The sequence below is a fragment of the Brachyistius frenatus genome, unplaced genomic scaffold, assembly GCF_029030835.1.
Source record: "Brachyistius frenatus isolate BFR_SWC_R1_liver_20210118 unplaced genomic scaffold, ASM2903083v1 Contig_32, whole genome shotgun sequence".
NCBI lineage: Eukaryota > Metazoa > Chordata > Actinopteri > Embiotocidae > Brachyistius > Brachyistius frenatus.
This window is the reverse complement of record NW_027210631.1, coordinates 254,741-276,856: the sequence shown is the minus strand read 5'-3', so window position 1 is coordinate 276,856 and position 22,116 is coordinate 254,741. Positions and strand designations below refer to the sequence as shown.

The 22,116-nt window shown below is 43.5% G+C and overlaps 2 protein-coding genes and 1 long non-coding RNA gene across 3 annotated transcripts in view; 2 read left to right on the top strand and 1 right to left on the bottom strand.

The window, feature by feature from the left end:
* The first annotated feature begins 243 nt into the window (after window positions 1-243).
* Window positions 244-4,769, top strand: LOC138621693 (hyaluronidase PH-20-like). Its single transcript, XM_069699928.1, has 7 exons — window positions 244-525; window positions 1,085-1,251; window positions 1,355-1,523; window positions 1,718-1,936; window positions 2,030-2,188; window positions 2,688-2,777; window positions 4,246-4,769. Exons 1-7 carry the CDS (start codon window positions 244-246, stop codon window positions 4,681-4,683), a joined length of 1,524 nt encoding a protein of 507 aa, XP_069556029.1. The 3' UTR covers window positions 4,684-4,769.
* Window positions 4,770-7,414: 2,645 nt separating this feature from the next.
* On the bottom strand, window positions 7,415-10,173 carry tmem229a (transmembrane protein 229A). The gene has a single exon (XM_069699949.1). It carries the CDS (start codon window positions 10,042-10,044, stop codon window positions 8,956-8,958), a length of 1,089 nt encoding a protein of 362 aa, XP_069556050.1. The 5' UTR covers window positions 10,045-10,173; the 3' UTR covers window positions 7,415-8,955.
* A 5,057-nt stretch (window positions 10,174-15,230) lies between these two features.
* LOC138621756 (uncharacterized) overlaps window positions 15,231-22,116 on the top strand; it is a 58,350-nt gene continuing 51,464 nt past the window's right edge. The window contains exon 1 of the long non-coding RNA XR_011310961.1: window positions 15,231-15,352. This is a non-coding gene — a long non-coding RNA (uncharacterized lncRNA). The remainder of the gene's footprint in view (window positions 15,353-22,116) is intronic.

Here is a 22,116-nt window from a genome sequence, read left to right as displayed (position 1 = left end):
ATTTCACGGTTGCTACTTCACCCCTGCAAACATTTGACTCTGTCCCACAGAGCTATGGCACTTCTTTTGCACAAAAACATTCAGTCTCCGCTTTCTAAAATGTCTCTGGATCCTGTTTCCTCTGAAGAAGTTTCTGCTCAACCTGCTAAGCCTTTGAAACCTCAGTCTCCTTCCTCATCAACCTTTCTTTTTCCTCTTTCTCAAAATGCTTCACACAAGCTTCTCTCTCCTCTTTCAACCTTAATGTCTTCCACGGCGTTCTCGTCTCTAACCTCCAAAACATCACCACTTGCACTTGGCAAATCTCCCCCCATCCCGCTTCCCAAAACTTTGCCATCTCCTCCAGAGTCCACGGCCTCTCACCAGCCCAGAGTGCCTCTTCCTTTGTCTCTCCCCCACACCACAGGCCCGCTGTTTGAGCACCAGCCTTTCATTGTTACCTGGAACATCCCTGATCTAGTGTGTAACAGGTACAACATCTCACTGGACACTTCACCTTTTAAAGGAGTGGCCACACCTGCCAAGGTAAGTGAAGGGAGAAAATGTGATTGCTTGGTCAAAAATATAGTAAAATTAAAAAAATGTTCTATCATAAAATACAGTTGAAGCTCTAATTCGAGCATTTGTAAACAATTGGAATTTGATAAGTCTCCCTTTTTATTTCATTGTGTTTTTAGTCGTTTGTAATTCATGGAGACCATTTTCTTTCGTTTATTTCATGTTGTGCATGAAAGCATTGAGCAGAACTGCACAATTGTTTGTAAAATATATTTGAGTGGCTCCAAAATTGCAGGAAATTGGGCAGCAACTGAATAAGTAAGGTGAAATGTGTTTCTTGTGGTTATACAAGTTGAGAATGACTGCTCCAGGCAAAGGCTGCAAGACTGCTGCTCATTTTTAACCCTCAGTTGTGCCATTTTTCTGATATTTTTGCTTTTGAGAGGGTAAAATGTTGGCAATGTGATGCAGAAAACTGTATCTTGTCTCTACCATAACCGTGTTGGATGGAAGTTTTTTTACTGGAGGTTCTAATATATTCCCGATAACATCACAGTATACATATTGATTCACTTTGTCTTCGCAGGTCCCGGGCCAGTTTCTGTCTCTGTTCTACACAGACCGATTGGGTCTTTATCCACAGGTAGGCCTAACGAGTAGGAAACAGTTCTATGGTGGCATTCCTCAGAGAGCTAACCTGAAAGCCAGCCTGAACAAGGCCAGAGTGGACATTAACTACTACATCCCATCCAAGTAAGTTCATTTTACCAGTCAAATATCACACAGTTTCTTTGACATTGATGACACATCTGACGCTAATATGTACCTTCATCGTGACCCTTCTAATTCCTTCCAGGACGACCAGAGGCTTGGCTGTGATAGACTGGGAGGAATGGCGCCCCCTGTGGGACAGAAACTGGGGCAGTAAGAGAATCTATCAGACTCTGTCGGTGGACCATGTTATGCAGACGAACGGTCCGCTGTCAGTGCAGCAGGCCACAGAAAAAGCCAAACAACAGTTCCAGGTCAGAACTAACAGTTTGAAGACTAATGAAAAATGATATGTCATATATAACAGTCTTTCCCTTCAGCAGACAGGCTTAGGGTGGCCTTCTGTGAAATTAAATGGGTGAACTGGGGGAAACACTGTATAGTGAGCAACTATAAAATATTGATACATCTTCTCCCCCATCCTTCCTTCTTTTCCCGTCCTTTTTAGGAGGCAGCGAGGAATTTAATGTCAGGCATGTTGACGACAGGCAGAGCCATGAGACCCAACTACCTCTGGGGCTTCTACCTGTTTCCCAACTGCTATAACTACGGCTGGCAGGAGTCAAACTACACCGGGCTGTGCTCCGAGGAGGTGAGGAGGCAGAACGATGAGCTGCTGTGGCTGTGGGAGTCTAGCACTGCCCTTTACCCCTCTGTGTACTTGCAGGTTTGTAATATTTCTCTTTACAGATTATAAGGTTATCTCTAATATCATTTCCTCCTGAGCTGTAACCTTTCCTTTATCCTCACATTGTTTCAGACCTCTCTAGCAGACAGTCCCAAAGCTGCCCTGATGGTGAGGAATCGCGTCCAGGAAGCTTTGAGGGTGTCTGCCCTGCCCAGATGGAGCACTACTGCACCTGTGTTTGCTTACACGCGACCGGTCTTTGTTGATCAGAACAGACGCTTCCTCAGCCAGGTGAAAACATAAACATGTTTAAATGCTCATTCATTCATCACCTGATAGTATGCAGCAAGAGTGATCGACCATGTGAATTAAGAGGAAAGGGAAACATTTATTAGTGACCCCCACTCATTCATCTTAACAAATACAAAAATAAATTCACCATTTAAACAGATTACATCTTTTGCAACAACTTGTTGGGGAGTGACTGAACACTTGACTAGATCATATACATCTCAGGTTACTTCTTACACCCCAGGAGTGAAGTGTTTCCAGCCCAGAGGTCCAGTTTTAAGAGGAGTTTGGTTTCTTTGGTGTAACAACACCCTGCTCAGGTTGTAGCCTCCACCGTATCCTCTCTTCTCACCTGGTACGATGTGTGTATTTATACCTAAATGTGTATAAAACTGAAAGGCCTGTGTGTCGTTTGCCTCACATATGTGAACGCCTGTAGCAGTTTGTTTTCAATGTGTACAGAGCCATTGGTGAACATGTTTAACCGTTTGTTGTCCAGGGGGATCTGGTCCGCACCGTCGGGGAGAGTGCGGCAGTGGGAGCGTCTGGCGCGGTGCTGTGGGGGGCCAGTGCCGACTATGATGACCAGGTAACATCACACCGTAGGCCTCCTCCACTGGACCGCTGAAAGACATGACAGTGTACCGGTCGCAGGCAGTCAGACACAGACAAAGAGTCAAACTTGTTAATGCTCATCTCTGTGACTGACTGACAATACCTGCTGAATGATTGGAGTGGTTGGTACTCCAACTATATTATTTAGTATTTATATACAGGGAAAACAACATTAGTTTGATGATACTGACTTTCACTGGATGTTTAAAGTCTTCTTAAAGAGACCTCGCCACCAATTAATGTATATTCTTACAGTTAGATACAGTATATTAGTTGTGTGCTGTTCAGGGCATTATGTCGAAATTTAGTATGAAATATTGTCAGTTGTTTTTGCATCCATTTTTTCAGATTTTGACTTTGACTGCTTTTAATTCAGCTATTGAATTTAAAACAAGGATCTCTTATTTTGGGAAATATACTGCTGTACTTTCAAGTTAAGATTAAATGAAAAGATGAATATGACTCAGCCAATCCTCACGCAGGAAACGACATCTCTGGTCGATTGTTGTGTTAAAACGACCTTTAAGTACGTTTGTGACCTCTAGTGGTCAGTAAATAAGAGCAATGGAGGAAGCCAAGTCATGGAGGATAAAGATTGTCAAACATAGGATTTAAGAAGACCGCTGTTCATTTCCAACATTGAGTTATTTTAATTTTAATAACAATACTTAAAATGTAACCCTAACACAAACCGGGATTGCTTCCTAAACCAAACCCAGTACTTTTGGTGCCTTTACTGAAACCAAACTGCGACTCTGGCACAATGTTAATCTCGTGTTTATTATTATTAGCATGATGACACAAGCCCAATATGCTCCTTGCTGGCTAAGCAAAGATTGTTAAATTTGTTTATCATCAAAATAAGCTATTCTGAATTTATCCAGAGATATCATAACCCAGTTAGCAGCACCTCTAAAGCTCACGAACCAACATGCTGTATCTCATTTGTTAAATCCATAGTAAAACTGAAGGGTTAAAATGACAACTTGTAGTTTGGTGGTTGGCAATCACTTGGCCATGAGCAGTGTGCTAACTAGCCTGGTTCATAAAATCTTCCATGAACCCATCTGTTACATCTGTGTCATCTGTTACATTTTTGTTTTTTTATTATCAATTAAATAAACAAGCTGTAACATGTTCATTTGGTGAATCACAGAGGTGTTGGCATGTTAGTTTGGACTGAAACAGGCGAGCTATTTTCGTCCATTCCAATCATCATGCTGAGCTAAGCCAAGCTAAGCAGCTGCTGGCAGGAACCTCACTTAAACCAATGAAAAGATGAATCTCCATCTCTAACTTTCCTCAAATAATAAGTAGGCATAAAAACACAGGCTACGTGAGGGCTGTTGGAGTTCTGTGATGTTGCAGACATACAGTATTTTATAGAGTATTTACGTTTGAAGACTTTTTCTCTTCCTTCTCCTACTCTCATCCCACTCCAGACTTCTTGTGAGGCCCTCTCATCCTACCTCACCTCCACCCTCAACCCGTACATCACCAACGTGACAGCGGCTGCTCAGCTCTGCAGCAACTTCCTGTGTCGGAAGAACGGCCGCTGTGTCAGAAAAAACTACAAGTCTGATCACTACCTCCACCTGAACCCCGACAATTTCAGGGTCATGCTTATTCAGAAACGCTACCTTGTTCTCGGGAGACCTTCCCTCGCAGACCTGAAGACTTTAAGCCGGAGGTTCAGCTGTCAGTGCTACAAAGGACTGAGCTGCACTCCCAGGACGTACAGAGAGCTGGCCAAGGCCCTCATGTTTAGTGTGAAGCAAGGGTTGTACCAGAAGTCACACACTCGCACCAAAGCAGCAATAGATGACATGCAACAGACCAGCATTGCTAAAGATAATGTTAAAAAGAATTTAAATGTTTAGTTAAGAATCCAAATTGTTTGTTCCATACTAAATCATCAGGCTTGTAAATCTTTTAAAAGCTTCTTAATGTTATTTAAAGGTGATTTTTTTTTTAACATGAGTTTCTCCTATCATGAATTTATGAATATACTTATATATACTATATATATGAATAGCCTTTATTTTACGCAAACCTGTCATACATATATGTGGCTGAATGAGGGTAGCAAAAAGGACTCAGTCATGTACTATTAATAAGACTAACCACTGACAGAATCTATCAAAGACAAATAGCTGGCCGTGAAAACATTATTCATGGTGGTGGTATTTGTATATAATTTGACTGCATATGTAAATAAATGAAAAAAAGAAAGGCTGCAACAGTGTTCTTGCTTCTTGCTTTGGAGATCACCAGATACTGAGTGAATGAAGTGATCTACAAAAGTTCCCATCGTAATATTTTTAAAATTGAACCTCAAAATGTGACTCAAAGAAATGTGTTTTGATTTACTTATTTCAATCAGTTCTAACTCACCAAACTGTTATTTCTATTATGCTGTTAGCGCATTGATGAATTAAAAACAAAGGTCACTTCTTGTTACACCCACACAGGTACATTTTATACTCATGTTGCCTGATTAGAGCTCTGAACTGCCTGAGCCTGTACAGATTGGAATTGACTGGCCTTTTTCAGAGCAGACATTTTAACTTGTCATAGCAGGCAGTGCTTGAAGTGAAAAGTGCCCATACTCCTCTTGTTCAGGTGTTGCTGTGTGTATTGGCCGGAATAATCAAATCATCATTACATTCTCAATTCCTCCAGTGAATAAAAGATGTTCGGATATTTTCCTGATGTTCGCAAAACAAATTTATTTAATCAAAGGGAAAATCATTTCAATAATTCAAATAAAAAGACGTCTCCTGATATGAACTCCAAAGAGACAGTAAACAGCAGGCGGTATTATTTGGCTGAATATTTGATGGTAGAGGCATAAAGTCAGCAAACATTAAAACATTTTTTTGGGAAGGCAAAACTTTTTATTCATGATTTAAGGTGTTTAAATATTAAGAGCATGTTCTCTGGCCCAAAGAGTGGGAGGGCTACTTGAACACCTTTTAAAGGTCCTGGGAGGCACCAAGTGTTTGATTGAGTAGGGGAAGAGTGTGTGTGGGGGGGGGGGGTATTTATCAAACTAAAAGATGGATTCATGGCTCTCTTTGCGATGTGAAGTATTATGAAACTGTGTGAGAAGAAGTATACATTTTTGTTGCGTGTCCATGTAAATATTTTGGTGCGCGTAATTTGTTTGCGAGTCGTGTTGGTTGCGTGGATCGGTCTACCCTGTGGAATGGTACGGTCTGAGAAGGGCGGTAGCGGTCTATAAATTGCTGCCAGTTAAGCAGGTAAGTGGTTCCATCCACCTTCCAGTCACCAATAAATGGAGTCAAACACGAAGTCCGTGACTCTTCAATCAGGCCCCTGTTATTATGGGCTGAGTGGTTGCTGATGGGACCCCGTACAACCTGTTATTTGTTTTGATTACCGTGCCACGTTTGCTGTTTGTAACATTGTAGATAAACACAGACTTGGTTGGTCTGCAGCTCAAATCTTGGTCTTAAGCGTCCTCCTCCAGCCAGCCTGATATAATGAGTCATTAGAATGACTTTTTTTCTTGTGTCTGTTGCTACTGATGGGACTCTTTTGCTTCAGGTGAGTCAACATCTTCATTGTTAATTTAAAGAACTCTTAATGCTATTGGTAATGGCGTTCAGGTTAAGTGCTGCGTTATAGGGTTAACACGTCAGGTGATGCAAGTGAGGTGGTGAGGCAATCAGTCGCATGTCGCTTCCTGTTTTCATGTTCATAAAATCAAGTTTCATGTTGATACACACAGGTTACTTGCTTCTACTGCTCTCCAGAGGAGTTATAGTGTGTGTGTGGTATTCCCATAGTGGAGTACAGCAGGTCATCGGTGTGTTTACTCAAGGCCCTCTGGGTGGTGAAAGAGTGTGTGTGTGTGTGTTTGCTTATCATCGCTAAGGTATTATAAAAAAAAAAAAAAAAAAGTACAGATATATAATGTTGGTTTGAACACCAGTTTAACCTCTTACTGGTTATCACTGAACTATATATATATGTGTATAATAATGTCGACGTAACTAAACATGCATTGACACACTTTAAACTGCAACTGGAAGGACACCAAGTATTAAAAAAAACAACAACACATTTTTGTGGTGTTTGGTTTATCGTGCCAAAATCTCAAAACAAGGAAGCGGTAATGCGAGTTTAGACGAGTAGTGTTACGCTGTGCCAAGAACTTGTGTGTTTCACTATAGAAATCATTTACAGGCATTAAACGAATATCACCTGTTATCTGTTACATGTCTTTGGACTTTTCCCACCATTGCAGTCGACAGTATCATGTTACTATCTTGATCCAGCCTGAAAACAGGATGAAGACCTTTTGTTTTTAACAGTACTTAACCACCTAGAACAAAATGCTAATAACGTGGAAGAGAAACAAATTGTTCCTTCGTGCTGCCCAACCTCCTCCTCAAGATTTGATTGCATCATTTTCTCGTCACACTTTGTCTTCAAAGCCGGAGTGGTCAGATTAATAGGAAATGAAAGCTTTTACCTGTAGACTCTCCAAGAGCAATTAACACCTTACAGTATAAAACTTATTTTCTGCTGAATGATGCAAACGGTATTTGCCAACTCTAAACAAAAGAAATGAAGAAATGCCAGTTGTGTTACAGGAAAATTAAAGATTTAATTAAAATTATAACTCGTACAGTACATGCCATTGCAGGTCAGACATTTTTCTTCTTTAATGTGCATTTTCTTTTTCCAACCTTTCAAACTATTTCTAAAAAGGTGTATTAGTCTTTTTCTCCAAAGTAGTGAACAGCACAACACAAAAGTAAAATTATTCTGTAAAGATGTACAAAGTCATTCAATCATGTGGCAGAGAAAGCAAAGATTCATGTTTAAGAACATCAGTATAGCTGCCAAGTTGAGCAACAGGGTTTTAAAAGGACTTGTCACACCACTGTTTGTTGTTAAATTATATATATTTGTGCCAGTCTCCCTTCTGGATGTGCAGATAAAATTATGTTTGTTTCTTTGATAAAAAATAGGCCAGAAAAAAAAAGCTAGTTTATAATTTACAAAATATAAAGTGATTGAGTCTAATATTTTAATGTTAGGGAACAATTTTCAATGTCACCCGCAGAGCATACAAGGGCACAGGATCATTACTTTTTCCCTTTATTAAACTATACCGCAAGGATTATTGAACCCTCCTAACAGTGGATGTGACTGGGAGCCACAATTTGTAGCACTTGCAGCTTAAAAGAGGAGCCCCGTGGATACGTACTGTTGTTTGCACAGAAAGGCACTCCAGAAAAGTAATGTTTGGTTCATGCAAAATTCACAGTAAAATCTCCCTGGGCTCCTCCACATCCATTCAGCTACAGGTTTTTCCTTTGCTACACATATTACTGGGTTCACCTCTTATAGTTCCCATGCATTACTCAGAGGTGCAAATATATGGAGTTTGTTTCTACATGTAACATTAAAAAAAAAAAAAGTAAAAAGAGAGTAAGAGTTGAGTCACTTTGTCTTGAAAATACTGACTTTGGAATATTAGACGGCAATTCATGTGGTTTCGTAAATAAAAGCTAAACCATAAACCTTTCAGATGTTGTCTGTAGTTTTAGCATGCAGCATGCTGATGCATATGAACAATTTAATCAATCCAGCACAAATCACACCTGCCAGGATGCATATAATGTGTAAGACGGCAAGTTTGCCTCTGCAATCAATACAAAAAAATGGATATTCACACTTTGAAAGTGCATGGAGACATGTAAAAGTGGTTCATATTATAACTGTGTTTTACATCTGATAAAAATGGCAGTTGGTTAACTGAATTTAAGTCAAGGTAAACAGTTAAGGTCCTAAATTGTGTTTTATCTTCATTAATGTACCCTGAAAAATCAGGCATGGCAGAGTTGGGAACTGGAAAATGTCTCGTCTGCAAGAAGTCTTGCCCAAAAGAAATTAAGTTTAAAGTAATTATCTTAAATATATTTGATATGTAGCCCGACAGCTTCAGCTGCATGTGAAACAGAGCCCCAAACCTACTGTATTTATCCTCGCTAAACCAGTTCGGTAATAAATACAGACCGGGTTAACTTTCGTTTTCTAGAGTAAATGATACTTTTGTGAGTCAAATGTGGGCCTGAGTTTGCTCGACAATATTTAAAACCTCTTTAAAATACAAACTAAAGTATTTTTTTCTTTGACTCCACGTGTCCACTGAGCTCCCAGTTCTCCCCACTTGGATCATCTCCATCTCTAGTGCACTTGATCCTCAGCAGGACGTTAGACAGCAGGTCCTGGTAGAGACTCAGGCAGACCCACCCGGGCAGGTAGAGGAGGGTGATGAGCCCCATGAAGTTGTGAGGATAGTGGGAGTAATCCCAGGAGCAGGCGTCGAACTGCCTCAGGGCCAGTCCCCAGGTGAACTCCCAGGTGTAGATGAAGCAGATGTAGATGGGGAGTCTCCGCCACGTCGCCCAGCCCCGGCTGAAGTGCAGGTGCAGGTAGAGCTTTTCCACGACGAAGCTGCAGCTCCCGTACATCAGGAAGGACCACAGGGACGTGTGGCCGCTGAGGCTCCGGTCCGACTTCTCCACCAGGTTGAACAGAGAGGTGAACAGCACCTCGTCCAGGAAGCCTTGCATCCCGAAGAAGAGGAAACGCACGAGGCCGGCGAGACCACGAGCAGGTCTCCGACCGTGAGCGCTGTCCTGGCGGCGGAGCTGTTTGCGGAGGTCGGCGGAGTCGGAGGGGTGATACCGCAGACGTGACACCCCGTTGTGAAACACCTGAGAGAAATAGAGAGCCAGGATGTAGTGCACTGCCAGCTGCGTCCCAGAAACCACCCTCACCTGCTCGGTCAGAGTGTTTATGTTCCCGACGAGGATCTGTAGCCCGATGAAGATGGACGGGTAGAAAACAAGATGAAACACCACAGGCCGACCTCGGAAGCACCTCTTCTGCGAGTAGATCTTCTCCAGCGCAAAGTGGGTCAGCGCGTGCATGACGCAAAGATACGGAGAGGAGAAGCCCACCAGCTTAGGGTCCCGCTGATTTAAAACCCCCTGCAAGGATGAGAGCAGCACATCCAGAGTCACGCCGTGCATCCCGTAGAAGTAAAGCCGCATCCATCGCGGCAGCTCCCGCGACGGCTCCTCCGCCTCCTCGCTCTCCCCGGACGGTTCATGCTGGCGGGGCATCCGCGCTGCTTTTCGGCCGTCGGCGTGCTCTCCCGAGCAGCTTTGAGCACCGTCTCGCCACTGACTGGCCATGATCAGTCACTCTGTCTGGAGAGCTGCTGCTGTTCTCTTCCTACACATTGTTTTTCTTTTTGTGTAGCTGCGGCCGCGCTGTGAAGCAAACTGCGGCTGCACGCATCTCCTGCAACTGGAGTGACTGCTGCTGCTTTCACGTGCTGCCCGGAAAAACCCCGGCGTGCTCACAGCTTGAGACCGTCAAGGAATTTTCTTGCAAACAAACAAAAGGTTGTGTTTCCATGTCCTGTATATATATATATATATATATATATATATTAAGTTGACCATATTTGTTTAGTGCATTTAATCCTTTTACAACATTTGCAATGCCAGCAATTTGCATTGTTTACCTGTAACCGTCTGTTCTCTGCCTTTAAGGGAACCTTCCCATGTTTTCTTTCTTTCTTTCTTTCTTACTTTCTTTCTTTTTTTTTTTTTTTTTTTTTTTTTTTTTTTAGCAACTGTGACACTTTCAGACGGTGTTTAAGTGAAATGGATCTGGTCATACACAAATTTCCAATTGCAGCTGAAGGCAGCATTAGAGAGAAGCTGAAGGAGGCGGCGGCGGAGCTGCTGCTGGAGACAGGACAGTTGGCTCTGACGCGGTCAGTAATTGAGCCCACGTCCCGCCTTTGCCGCCCTGACGCTGTTTTAATTACCAGTCATTAATGATAATTACGGCAGATTACTCTGCTGTTATGCTCGGCCAACTAAACTCATTTGTAAAAGAAATACCGTAAACTAATCCATCATCTTTCATTAGAGTTAATGGATCAGCCATCAAATCAACACCGAGAAGCCAAAATAAAGAGAGACGGATGGACGGATGGATGGATGGATGGATGGACGGATGGATGGCCTGAATATGTTATTCATATTTTTCATTTTGTAGGTTATAGCAGAAATACAAATTCACTCCTTTTGATGCATGCCGCATGCAGACCAGTTGGATATCTGATTGCTGCTTCCTCTTGTGGTTTCCTACACTGTGTTGTCGCTGTTGTACTTTGGGGAACTTTAAGGCCAAAAGGCTTTTTAAAAACAAAATCATCCTGCAATATTTGGTATGTCTACTACGATCATCTGATACAAAGGTTAAATCGAAGTTTAAAGCTATTAATGCGCTAACTAAATTCTAAGTAATTTGATGAATATGCACAATATTTACAGTGACACTCCTCGCCAATCAAAGTACATATAAAACATAGGTGGGAGGTCTTTCTCACACCGAGCACCTTATTCTCTGGAATCTCTTCCTTCCCACTTTTGAGACGCTGGTTCAGTCGACTCATTTAAAACTCTCTTCACATCAGCCGACAACTTCCCTTAGTCTGCTCTGAATACTAAACTATGGTCATTCAACTTGTACTCAAATAATGTGGGCAAAGTTGGGTATGTGTGTGTATATGTGCTTTTTTTTTTTTAACGTGTTGTTTCACTTTTGTATGTTTTGCCGCCTACTGGCTGTATTGTACAACGTTGTACATGTCAAATATTCAGTTTGTAATGCTTTAAATATCGTTTTTGCTGACTTTTATGCCTTTTTCTGCGGTTACGATTTGAGGCACGTTTTGCGATATTGGGCTTATAATAAACTCCGACTTGATTTGATCAACTATAATTCTAAAGTGTTACAATGGCTTTTTGGAAATAAGAAGAAAAGAGAGCAGTAGCGATAATAATATGGCGCAGGAGCGGCAGTACTTCACGAACACAAGACACTAATATGATTTTGCACATAATCTTCAATATACTGTACTTTATTTTGTGTAACTGCTCCTTGATGACAGTCTGCTACACGAGCCTCACACAGAGCTGTGCTGTTTGATTGTGAGATTTTAACAGAGTAGTGCTTGTGTGAGATCGCTTTAACCTCTATTCCAAATCAGACGTGTGTCCAAACACTCACCCTTTGCACAGCCTCCAGGTATGTGTATCTATAATCCAATATTGTTTATTGTTTACTCTTGTGATCAGCTGATCGCGCTGAGTCGGCCCCTACTGCTGCTGCCCGGAGCGAGGCCTGAGATCCCCGTTGAACTTCGGAGAAGACGGCGGGGTTGCAGAGCCGGAGCTCAGCTAAAGGCGGAAAGGAGGAAATATAAACCAGCGGTACCGGAGATCTTAATGGGGAACGTGAGGTCGTTGGCCAACAAGACGGATGAGCTCGGCGCGCTGGTAAAGACCCAGAGAGAGTACCGGGAGTGCAGCATCACGTGTTTCACCGAGACATGGCTGCACTCACATTTCCCGGACCACAGCGCGGCCGTACCCGGCTTCAGGACTGTTCGGGCGGACAGAGACGTTGTGCAGAGCGGCAAGAAGAAAGGTGGAGGGATTGCAGTCTATGTGAACGAGAGGTGGTGCAATCCCGACCACGTGTGTGTGAAGGAACGTTTCTGTAGCCCGGACATTGAACTGCTAGCCGCGGGGATGCGCCCTTATTGTTTACCGAGGGAGTTCACGTCCGCCATTGTTATCGTTGTTTACATTCCTCCATCAGCCGACGCAGAGGCAGCAGTGGACACCATCCACTCCACTGTGGCTAAACTACAGACTAAGCATCCCGGTGCATTTTTGGCAGTTACTGGAGACTTTAACCAGTCTGGATAAAATACTGCCAACTTTGCACCAGTATGTGAACTGCCCCACCCTGAACAATAAAACTCTGGACTTACTGTATGCTAATGCCATGGATGCATACAGTACTACTGCCCTTCCCCCCCTTGGTAGATCAGACCACAACCTGGTCCTGCTGACTCCCAGGTATGTCCCCCTGGTGCAGAGGCAGCCTGTGTCCACCAGGACTGTGAGGAGGTGGACACAGGAGGCTAAAGACGCCCTGCAGGACTGCTTTGGGTCCACGGACTGGAATGTGCTGTTTGGACCACATGGGGAGGACATCAACAGCAGGACGGACTGTATCACAGAATACATCAAATTCTGTGAACACACCACCGTACCATCCCGGACTGTACACTGCTTCCCCAACAATAAACCATGGATCACCAGTGACCTGAAAGTTCTTCTTAATCAGAAGAAAGCAGCCTTCAGGTCTGGGGACAGGGAGGAGCTCAGGAGAGTGCAGCGCCACCTGAAGGAGAAGATGAGGGAGTGCAAGGACTCCTACAGGAGGAAGCTGGAGGCCAAACTCCAGCAGAACAACGTGAGGGAGGTGTGGACCGGTATGAAGGAGATTACTGGGTTCAAGGGGAGAGAGAGACAACCAGGGGGCTTCCTGGAGAGGAACAATGAGCTAAACTGTTTCTTCAACAGGTTTAGTTCACCGCCCTCATCTGTCTCCTCCACACCTCACACCTCCAAAACACCTCTGCTGCCTCCCCCCCTCCCCCCTCTGCGCCCCCTGGTGAACTGCATAGAGCCCTCAATCTCACAGGGCTCTTCCTCCATCGACCCCCCCTCACCCCTCACCCCCCTCTCTGTGACGACTGGCCAGGTTAGGAGACAGCTGGAGAGACTCCACCAGCGCAAGGCTGCAGGACCTGACAGTCAGCCCCGTGGTCCTGAAGACCTGCGCCGCCCAGCTGGCTGAGGTCCTACAATACCTCTTCAACCTGAGCCTGAAGCAGGAGGAAGTCCCGGTGCTGTGGAAGACGTCCTGCCTGGTTCCTGTCCCCAAGAAGAAGACTCCATCTGGCCTCGACGACTACCGACTGGTTGCCCTCACATCTCATGTGATGAAGGTGCTGGAGAGGCTGGTATTGGCCCACCTCAGGCCGCTGGTGAAATCTTCTCTGGACCCGCTGCAATTTGCGTACCAGCCTCGTGTGGGAGTGGACGACGCCATCATCTACCTGCTGCAACGAGCTCAGTCTCACCTGGATGGAACCGGTGACTCTGTGAGAATCACTTTCTTTGATTTCTCCAGTGCATTCAACACCATCCAACCACTGCTGCTGAGTGAGAAGCTGCGGGTGGTGGGGGTGGATGCGCCCACCGTCTCCTGGATCAATGACTACCTGACAGGCAGACCACAGTTTGTCCGTCTGGGCAGTGTGCTGTCTGATACGGTGGTCAGTGGTACTGGAGCTCCTCAGGGAACTGTTCTGTCTCCCTTCCTGTTCACCTTATACACCACTGACTTCCAGTACAACTCAGAGTCCTGCCATCTGCAGAAGTTCTCTGATTACTCTGCCGTGGTGGGATGTATAAGGGATGGACGGGAGGATGAGTACAGGGCAGTAGTGGAGGACTTTGTGGAGTGGGCGGGAAGGAATCACCTGCTCCTGAACGTGGCCAAGACCAGAGAGATGGTGGTCGACTTCAGGAGGAAGGTGACGGCTCCACAACCGCTGAGAGTTCTGGGAGAGGAGGTGGACATGGTGGAGGAGTACAAGTACCTGGGTGTGTCCATCGACAACAGACTGAAATGGAAGACCAACATCAACGCTGTCTACAAGAAGGTGATGAGTCGACTCTTTTTTCTGAGGAAACTTCGATCCTTCAATGTGTGCAGCATGATGCTGGAGATGTTCTACCAGTCTGTTGTGGCCAGTGCTTTGTACTTCTCTGGGGTCTGCTGGGGGAGCAGCATTGGAGCCGGTGACACCAACAAACTTAACAAGCTGGTTAAGAAGGCCGGCTCCATCATCGGCTACAAACTAGATAGTCTGGAAAAGGTGGTGGAGAGGAGGACGCTGATCAAACTATTGTCCATATTGGATAATCCTGTCCACCCTCTCAACCACCTGCTGCAGGGACAGCGGAGCACTTTCTCTAAAAGATTCCTCCAGCTCCGCTGTCACAAGGACAGATACAGGAGATCATTCCTGCCCACTGCAATAAGACTGTACAATAACTCACCTCTGGCAAAATCCATCACAGTACAATAACACTGTTGACTGTGTTTCTTGGCTGCTTGTATATTGTATGTATATTATATAGATATATACTGTACTATATGTATATATGTTGACTGTGTTTATTGGTTTGTTGTATATAATATATAGATATTTAATGTACTGTATATATACTGTATGTACTGTGCATTTTATATTTTATATTTATATTTTTTATTTTATTGCTTTTCTATTATATTATTCTATTCTATTATTATTTTATTCTATTGTTTCTATTATTGCTCCTGTATGTATGCTGCTGTGGCGAAAAAATTTCCCCTCGGGGATTAATAAAGTATATACCTACCTACCTACCTACCTTATGTTCATATACAGGTGAGGATGTCTGCAGTACACCTGGGTGACCACAGCAGGCCGCTGTGGAGCCTGTCACTAAAAGGGAAACTGGATGAGGCCCATTTCCACTCAAAGGAACGGAGAACATTTTCATCACAGGCTGAGAGGTGAGCCCAGAAAGTGTGTGTGTGTGTGTGTGTGTGTGTGTGTGTGTGTGTGTGTGTGTGTGTGTGTGTGTGTGTGTGTGTGTGTGTGTGTGTGTGTGTGTGTGTGTGTGTGTGTGTGAGAGACGTGGTGCAGATGATGTGGTTCTTTTTTCTTTCTGGTTCAGCATTGACTGTGTTTGTGGTGGCTATTTTGCTAAGAGGATGTCCGTGTGCGCTGTGTATTGTTGTTGTGTTTGTGTGCCCTATGAGAACTTGTGTGTTATATTTGAACAGTCTTTCTTGGTTCCGCAGTGATATTTAGCAGAACTTTGTGGTTAATTATTGCTGCGAGTGTCAACATGTGTCTGTAGGTTGCAGTTTTACTTCTGCCTATGTGTGTGTGTGCGTGCAATGGACTTGTAGAACATAGAGATATTAGTGGTCTTTCTGGGACTCATATATATATATATATAAATTGTGTCTCTGCTTGGTCTAAATATCTGAATCACTATTCTGAATCACAGAATAATGAGAGCATAATCAGAGGAAAGACAACAGGACAAATCTTTAAATAGTTCAGCGTTGTATATGTCAGCTGACAGATGACCCGTCCCATCCCACATGCGCTTCATTGCCTCCTCTTTGACTACAGCACATCCTCTCAGCTTCCTCTGAGCGCACCTTGCAGATAATAGCAGCCATTATTCTTCACGTGTGGCATGTCGTCGGCAAAATTTAAGCTTCATCGATTTATTACCTTATTTGTTGTAAGACAGTTACTGTAAACAAAGGAGATTATGACATATAAACAGCACACATGAATCTCCTTGTATATTGAATAGAGTTTATTTTCTCAGGGAAACGAGTCAAATAATTGTGGCTGGAATTTGGTGTTTGTAGGCATTTATTGTTTTTTTTAAAAACTCCTACAGAACAGTGTCAAATAAGAGGAAAGAACAAGTTCTGTGCTATAAGGTCCAGGTTATGACTTTTGTGATGGCAATGCTGATCTCTTCCATGACATACTGAAGATTAAACATGCAGCAATAAACAGAATGGGAATAGTTTTTGACTAATTGGGCACTTTTGCAGTTATTTGTGCTGTGACTACAACAACACTGAATTTAAGGCTGTTCAGCAAGCTAGTAGCTCAGGAACAAACTGTTGTAGAAACCCACAGAGTGATACAAATTAATATGCAACAAAATGGACGACGATGACATCAAAATGTTGATGTTAGTGTTTCTGATTTCACACGAGCCGTTAACATGCCTTTTGACATCTGTCAGACAGCTGTGTGGCATCTCGGCTGCTTATTTTGCAGAGTATCTACGACCATTGTAAACAATTGCTTATTCTTGATGAAGATTGTGTCAAAGTGAAAGGCGGCTTTATATGAGACTCGGCTTTAAAATAGAAAAGAGGAATCGGACAGAGAAATGATTTCCTTCTTTTAATGTTTTTTTGAATATTATTCTGTGCAGTGAAGCTTTACTCTGAGTCAGCAACACAGATAGAAGAGGTCAGGGCTGCCTCGCATATTGGATTTCTTTGTAGAACTCTGATATCAATTATATTCACGGTTTCATTTCATTTTTCAGAGGGCACAGACACATATTTGTTATATCATGAGGAGAAATGAAAAACCAGATGCGATAGTACATTTTTAATTCAGATGTTTTTTGCAGAGCTGTAAATCATTTCATGATGTTTCAGAACTATCTTGCTGTCCTCCGAGTTGACTAATTCCAAAGTGTCCTCATGTCTTTGGACTCGATGTTGCCCTATAGCTTACTTATTATTATGGAGCACGCAAACTATGTTATATTCATCACTGAGGAGAAGTCAAACAACAAAGCTCGCTCCTTTTCCCTGAGAGCTGTTGTCACTTCACAGAAAGTCGCTCCTTTGCTCTGATAAAGTCTTTTTAATGCCATCAGAACAAACTGCTGCTGATTTAAAAGACGTGGCGAGTGATGTGGTTTTGATCTGGAGGTTCAATGCAACTGTTTGGTTTGTCCGTCAAGGACATGTCAGCAAGTCTAATGTCCCAGATGTCCCAGAGTCTCCGTGTTTATTATCTCAAACTCTGTAGACCTTGAGTTCATGTCCCTCATGCAGTCAGTCTGTCTGTCTGTCCTTTTTGCCTTTCTGGGTATGTTTTGTGCATTTTAATGAGCTTTTGGGCAATTCTAGTAAGTAATAGAAATAAAACCGAGACCTTAGATGTGGTGCAGGAAATACAAAGAGTACTATAATACTTGATTGATGCTCTGTTTGACTACAAAACATCAAACTCCAAAGAAATAGAGCTGGGGCCAAAGGCACCAAAAATCCTATCTCGATATTTTTATGCTGAATGGCAACGTGTCTCTGTATTTTCTTCCATGTGGGCTAAATGTTTGTTCATTTGTAAGTCACATTTGAGATGTCGCAGGCATTTTTTATTAAAACGGTGTGATCAAAGTTCAATACAAGAGAGGGTTTCCTCCCCTGTTTGAACATACAGCTGCAAAACGTGAATAAAATAAATAGCCTTTATAAAAATAGGTATATTTCAGAGAATGCTCTTTAAGTTGCTCTCAACATCAATAACAATCTGACGATTTGCAGCAAGTGTATTTTCTTATTTCCAGTTGCCGGTGCTTCTGTGTTAGTAGTTACGGTTTTGCTGGTCTGTCTCATTTAATGTATTCTTCATTATATCGGCTAATTACCTCGTGCACTATAATGATACTGTCTCATTCTATATTTGGGTTGAAAGAATGTCAATAAAGCTTAAAAACTTGATAGACAGAATCAATTCTGAGAGTCTAAACGGTCTCATCCTTCTAAACACACTTCAGATCCTCTAATCCAATGAAACCAAACCACTAATAAACAACAAAACTTTCCATCATACACATACCTTACTTTTTTAAGTATAATTCCCTTATTTCTCTAATTGATGATGCACCCTAACCACAGTCGTACTGCATACTACCGACTGTACATGTACAACTGGACTTGGAAGAAAAACATGCATCTTTCAGCACAGTAAAAATAGAGAATTAATGATTCATGAGCTAAACTACAACAATATGCACTTACTGTAAGAATACATGTTGTGATGTTCAGAGCTGTAAATACACGACACAGTTTTCCTTTTAAAAATATAAAGTTCAAATTTTCTGTTGTTTGTTTGTTTCCTTGGGATGAAACACTAGATGGCAGCAGTGTGTCACAGTCTCCCAGGACTTGGGTGGGCCCCTCTGAGACACAATCTTGTTCTTTTTTTAATTTATTTATTTATTTTTTTAATCACAGAAGCATGCTGAGTGTTTGCATGGAGTGCATTATAATGACTGAAATTATTAGTATGTGTGTGCGTCAGTAATGCCGTCAGCATGTTAACGACGGAGGATTCAAGCTCCTTCTGCTGCTGCTGTCACTGTTCAGTAACTGAAATAAGAAATAAGCCATTTAAAGCCCAGAATCTTTAACTAATTCATTTTAGTTCCTGCAGGGTTGTAGCTCATACACCTCAGATCGGAAAGGCTCTATTTAATGTACAATAAAAAAAAAACCAGATGCATCATACCAGGTGCATCTCCGTCTCTCCACGGTCGCATACAAAAACATTTGCTCATCGGATACGTCCCGTTAAGCTCATTACAGGTTGTGAATGGCTGCGAGATGAAGCCCTGTGATGCTTGATTGATGTGCCGCTTGACCGAGTCCCACAGGAAATGAATGGGAATCCGCAGTCATGCACTTAAAAATGAGAACGTCTGAAAATGTAATTTCAGAAGCCATTTCCTCCAATTTGAGCCATTATTGAATGGACGGCTGGCCCCCGTGCTGTCCTGTCGTCTCAGTTGGTCAGGTTGTGTGTGCGTGTACGTGCGCGTACGTGTGTCTGTATTTTCCCCAATTTGTAGCTTGTTTGTTTTGATCTGGAGATTTTCAATGCAGGTGTGTGCCTGTTGCTTATATGATAAAGTCTAACGTGTGTGTGTGTGTGTGTGTGTGTGTGTGTGTGTGTGTGTGCGTGCGCGTGTGTGTATTTGTGCTCACCCTGGAGTTAGGGGGTAGGATGAAGAGAGGATGAAGATTTTCCGAAGCGATAGGAGGTTTGAAGGGTTCCCAGGAGTATCTGAGGCTCTTGTTTGCAGTTCCTCCCTCATTAGGAATTCTCGATAACTCCGAGACCCTCGGCGACTCACCCGGTTGCACGGCAACATAACACCCCCCGACTCGCCCCGTCTCACCTTGCCTCACCTTTCTCTGCTCCACCTGTCTCTCCTTCTAAATGCTCTCTCCAGCTCCTCTGCTTTTGATATTGTAATTCATTTGTGAGTGACTCACCCTCGCCCATCCTGTATTCACTGCGCTGCCTCTCCTCCACTATAATTTTATGAACCACATCTTCTCCGAGTCTGATGGCAATATTTTATAAATATTCATTTTAATTCCATTGTTGGAGTCTTTGAAATGTCCTCACCCTTCTCCTCTCATCTCCTTTATTTTCACGAATTCCCCTCCCCTCTCCTTCCCTTCCTCTCTCTCCTCTCCTTCCCTCCTCCTTCCCTCCTCCTTTTCTCTGCTTCTTTCCTTCTTTCCTTTCCTTCCCTCCTTGTCTTTTCTCCTCTCTTCTCCTTCCCTTGTCCTTTCATCTCCTTGTCTCCTCCCCTTTTCTCTCCTTCCCTCCTTGTCTTTTCTCCTTTCCTCTCCTTCCCTCCTTGTCTCCCCTCCTTGTCTCCTTCTCTCCTTCCTTCCTCTCCTTCACCCCTCTTCTGTAAAAGTCCCAGTGGATCTCCAAGTATAATTATTCTGCACCTTCCCCCTCCACTCCTCACCCATCTCTTTTTCTCCTGCTTATCCTCTCCTCCTCTTTCATTTGATCTCATCTTCTCTTCCTTCCTCTCGGCACTAACCTTCGTGACCCTCCTTTTAACCTTGTCATCTTAAATAGCCTCCTCCTTCCTTTTACACGTCTCCAACCTCGTCCTAACCTTCATTTCCCCTTTTGTCACTCGTACCACCCTCCACATAGCTCCACATGTTTTTAAAAGCAGAATCATATATTCTTCTCGCAGTGTTGAAACCTCTCGTTGCCACCCATCCTGCTACCGCTCTGCTTCTGAGCATGCTAAGGTTAGCATTGAGCTCAGAACACTGACGTGCCAATGTGCAGCCTTAAATGATGAATTCGTGGCGTGTGATCATTTATTAAGCAGAAAATTGACCAAATATTTTCACAGTTAAGGACGAAGGTTTATTTTTCAGGCTGTTTGGCACACATTTTTCTTTTTTTTCTGGGACATATCAAAACTTCCCTTAATACTCACTTGGCATTCGGACAGATACTCGGTACCATTTTCAGCCTTAAGTCCTTGGCAGCCAGCTCTGCTTTGAAATCGATATAAATATATGAACAATGGCTTGAATATAAGAGGGACGGAAACTGTCGCTGTGAAAACCCATTTGCAATAGAAATAGAAATGGTTGCCCCTTTTACATGACCTCATCTTTCTCCGGCCGGCTCACTCGTGTGCCATCTCTTACTTATTGTCCCAACCCCCCCATTTTACCATTTGACTTATCCTCTTTTGTCAGGGAGTTGCAGAAAATGTCCCATCTTAATCCTCCACACCTGTACAACCCCTTCTGGCTGTTCTCACCCCTCTTTACTTTCCTGTCAGCCCACTCTGACAATTACAAGTCTTTTATTCCCCCTTTGACCTTCGCTCATCCCAATTACTTTCCCTCCCACCTCCACCTGCTATTGTCTCTTTGACACACACACTCTCTCTCTCTCTCTCTCCGCTGTGTACCTGTTGCCAGACTGTCTCCGTCCTCTGCCTGCCTCGGGCTTTGTACGTGGACGCCTCGCTCTCTCTCTCTATCTGTCTAGACTGCCAGAGCAGCGGTGGACGGCGTGATTTAATTTCACTGGCCTGCATGCGGCTCGGAAAAAGTGTCTGTTTTTGCGGTGGGACATCTTCTGTGGTCATTTTCAGGGACGTAACAAAAGACAGACTCTGCTCTGCTGTCCATTTTGTTTACCTTCCTCTGTATGGCCCCGCGGGAGGTCCGGAAAATTGTATAGCCATGGGATGCCGAGGCTCCATGAATGTGTGTCATGCTCTAATTGGTGCAGCCCGCCACCAGCTGGGACCTGTATTAGACCTGTAGTGGCATGGATATGGATCATTGATGATGCTTCCTTTGTCTCACACATACACAGTCCCCCGGTGGTTCTTTTGTCTGTCTGTGGCTTCGCTGTCATGTTTATTGGACAATGAGATGTCTTTCTCCTCGTCCACATACAGACAGGCACAGGCCGAGTGATGAGAGAAGAGAGAGCAGAAAAGAGAAAGCGTTGCAGAACAAGAGGGAGCAGAAGACTGCGAGTTGTCGGCAGGATGGGTGATGGGTCAGCGCTGTGCGTGTGGATGTGTAGAGTGGAAAGCAGAGCGTAGGAAGATTTTATCTATTTACTGTGGCGCCAGGAGGGAAACAGGAAAAAGCAGCAGGTGGTTTGTCTGTGGGACCTTGGCTGACCGCCGACCTATGACCTCAGGGGTGTATAGAGTTTGTGAGCTGTTCTCTGTGGAGTTTTGTTCTTCCACTTCCTGTGCTCCAATTTCATGCGTCTCTGAATGTGTCCGTCAATGTGTGCTAAGTGAAGGAAATGGTAAATGGATGGTAGGAATGCTACAATTCAGCAGTAGTCCAAGGGATTTAAAAAAAAATTTAGGTACCATTTTCCAAATTAAACTTCATCCTATATTGACGTACCC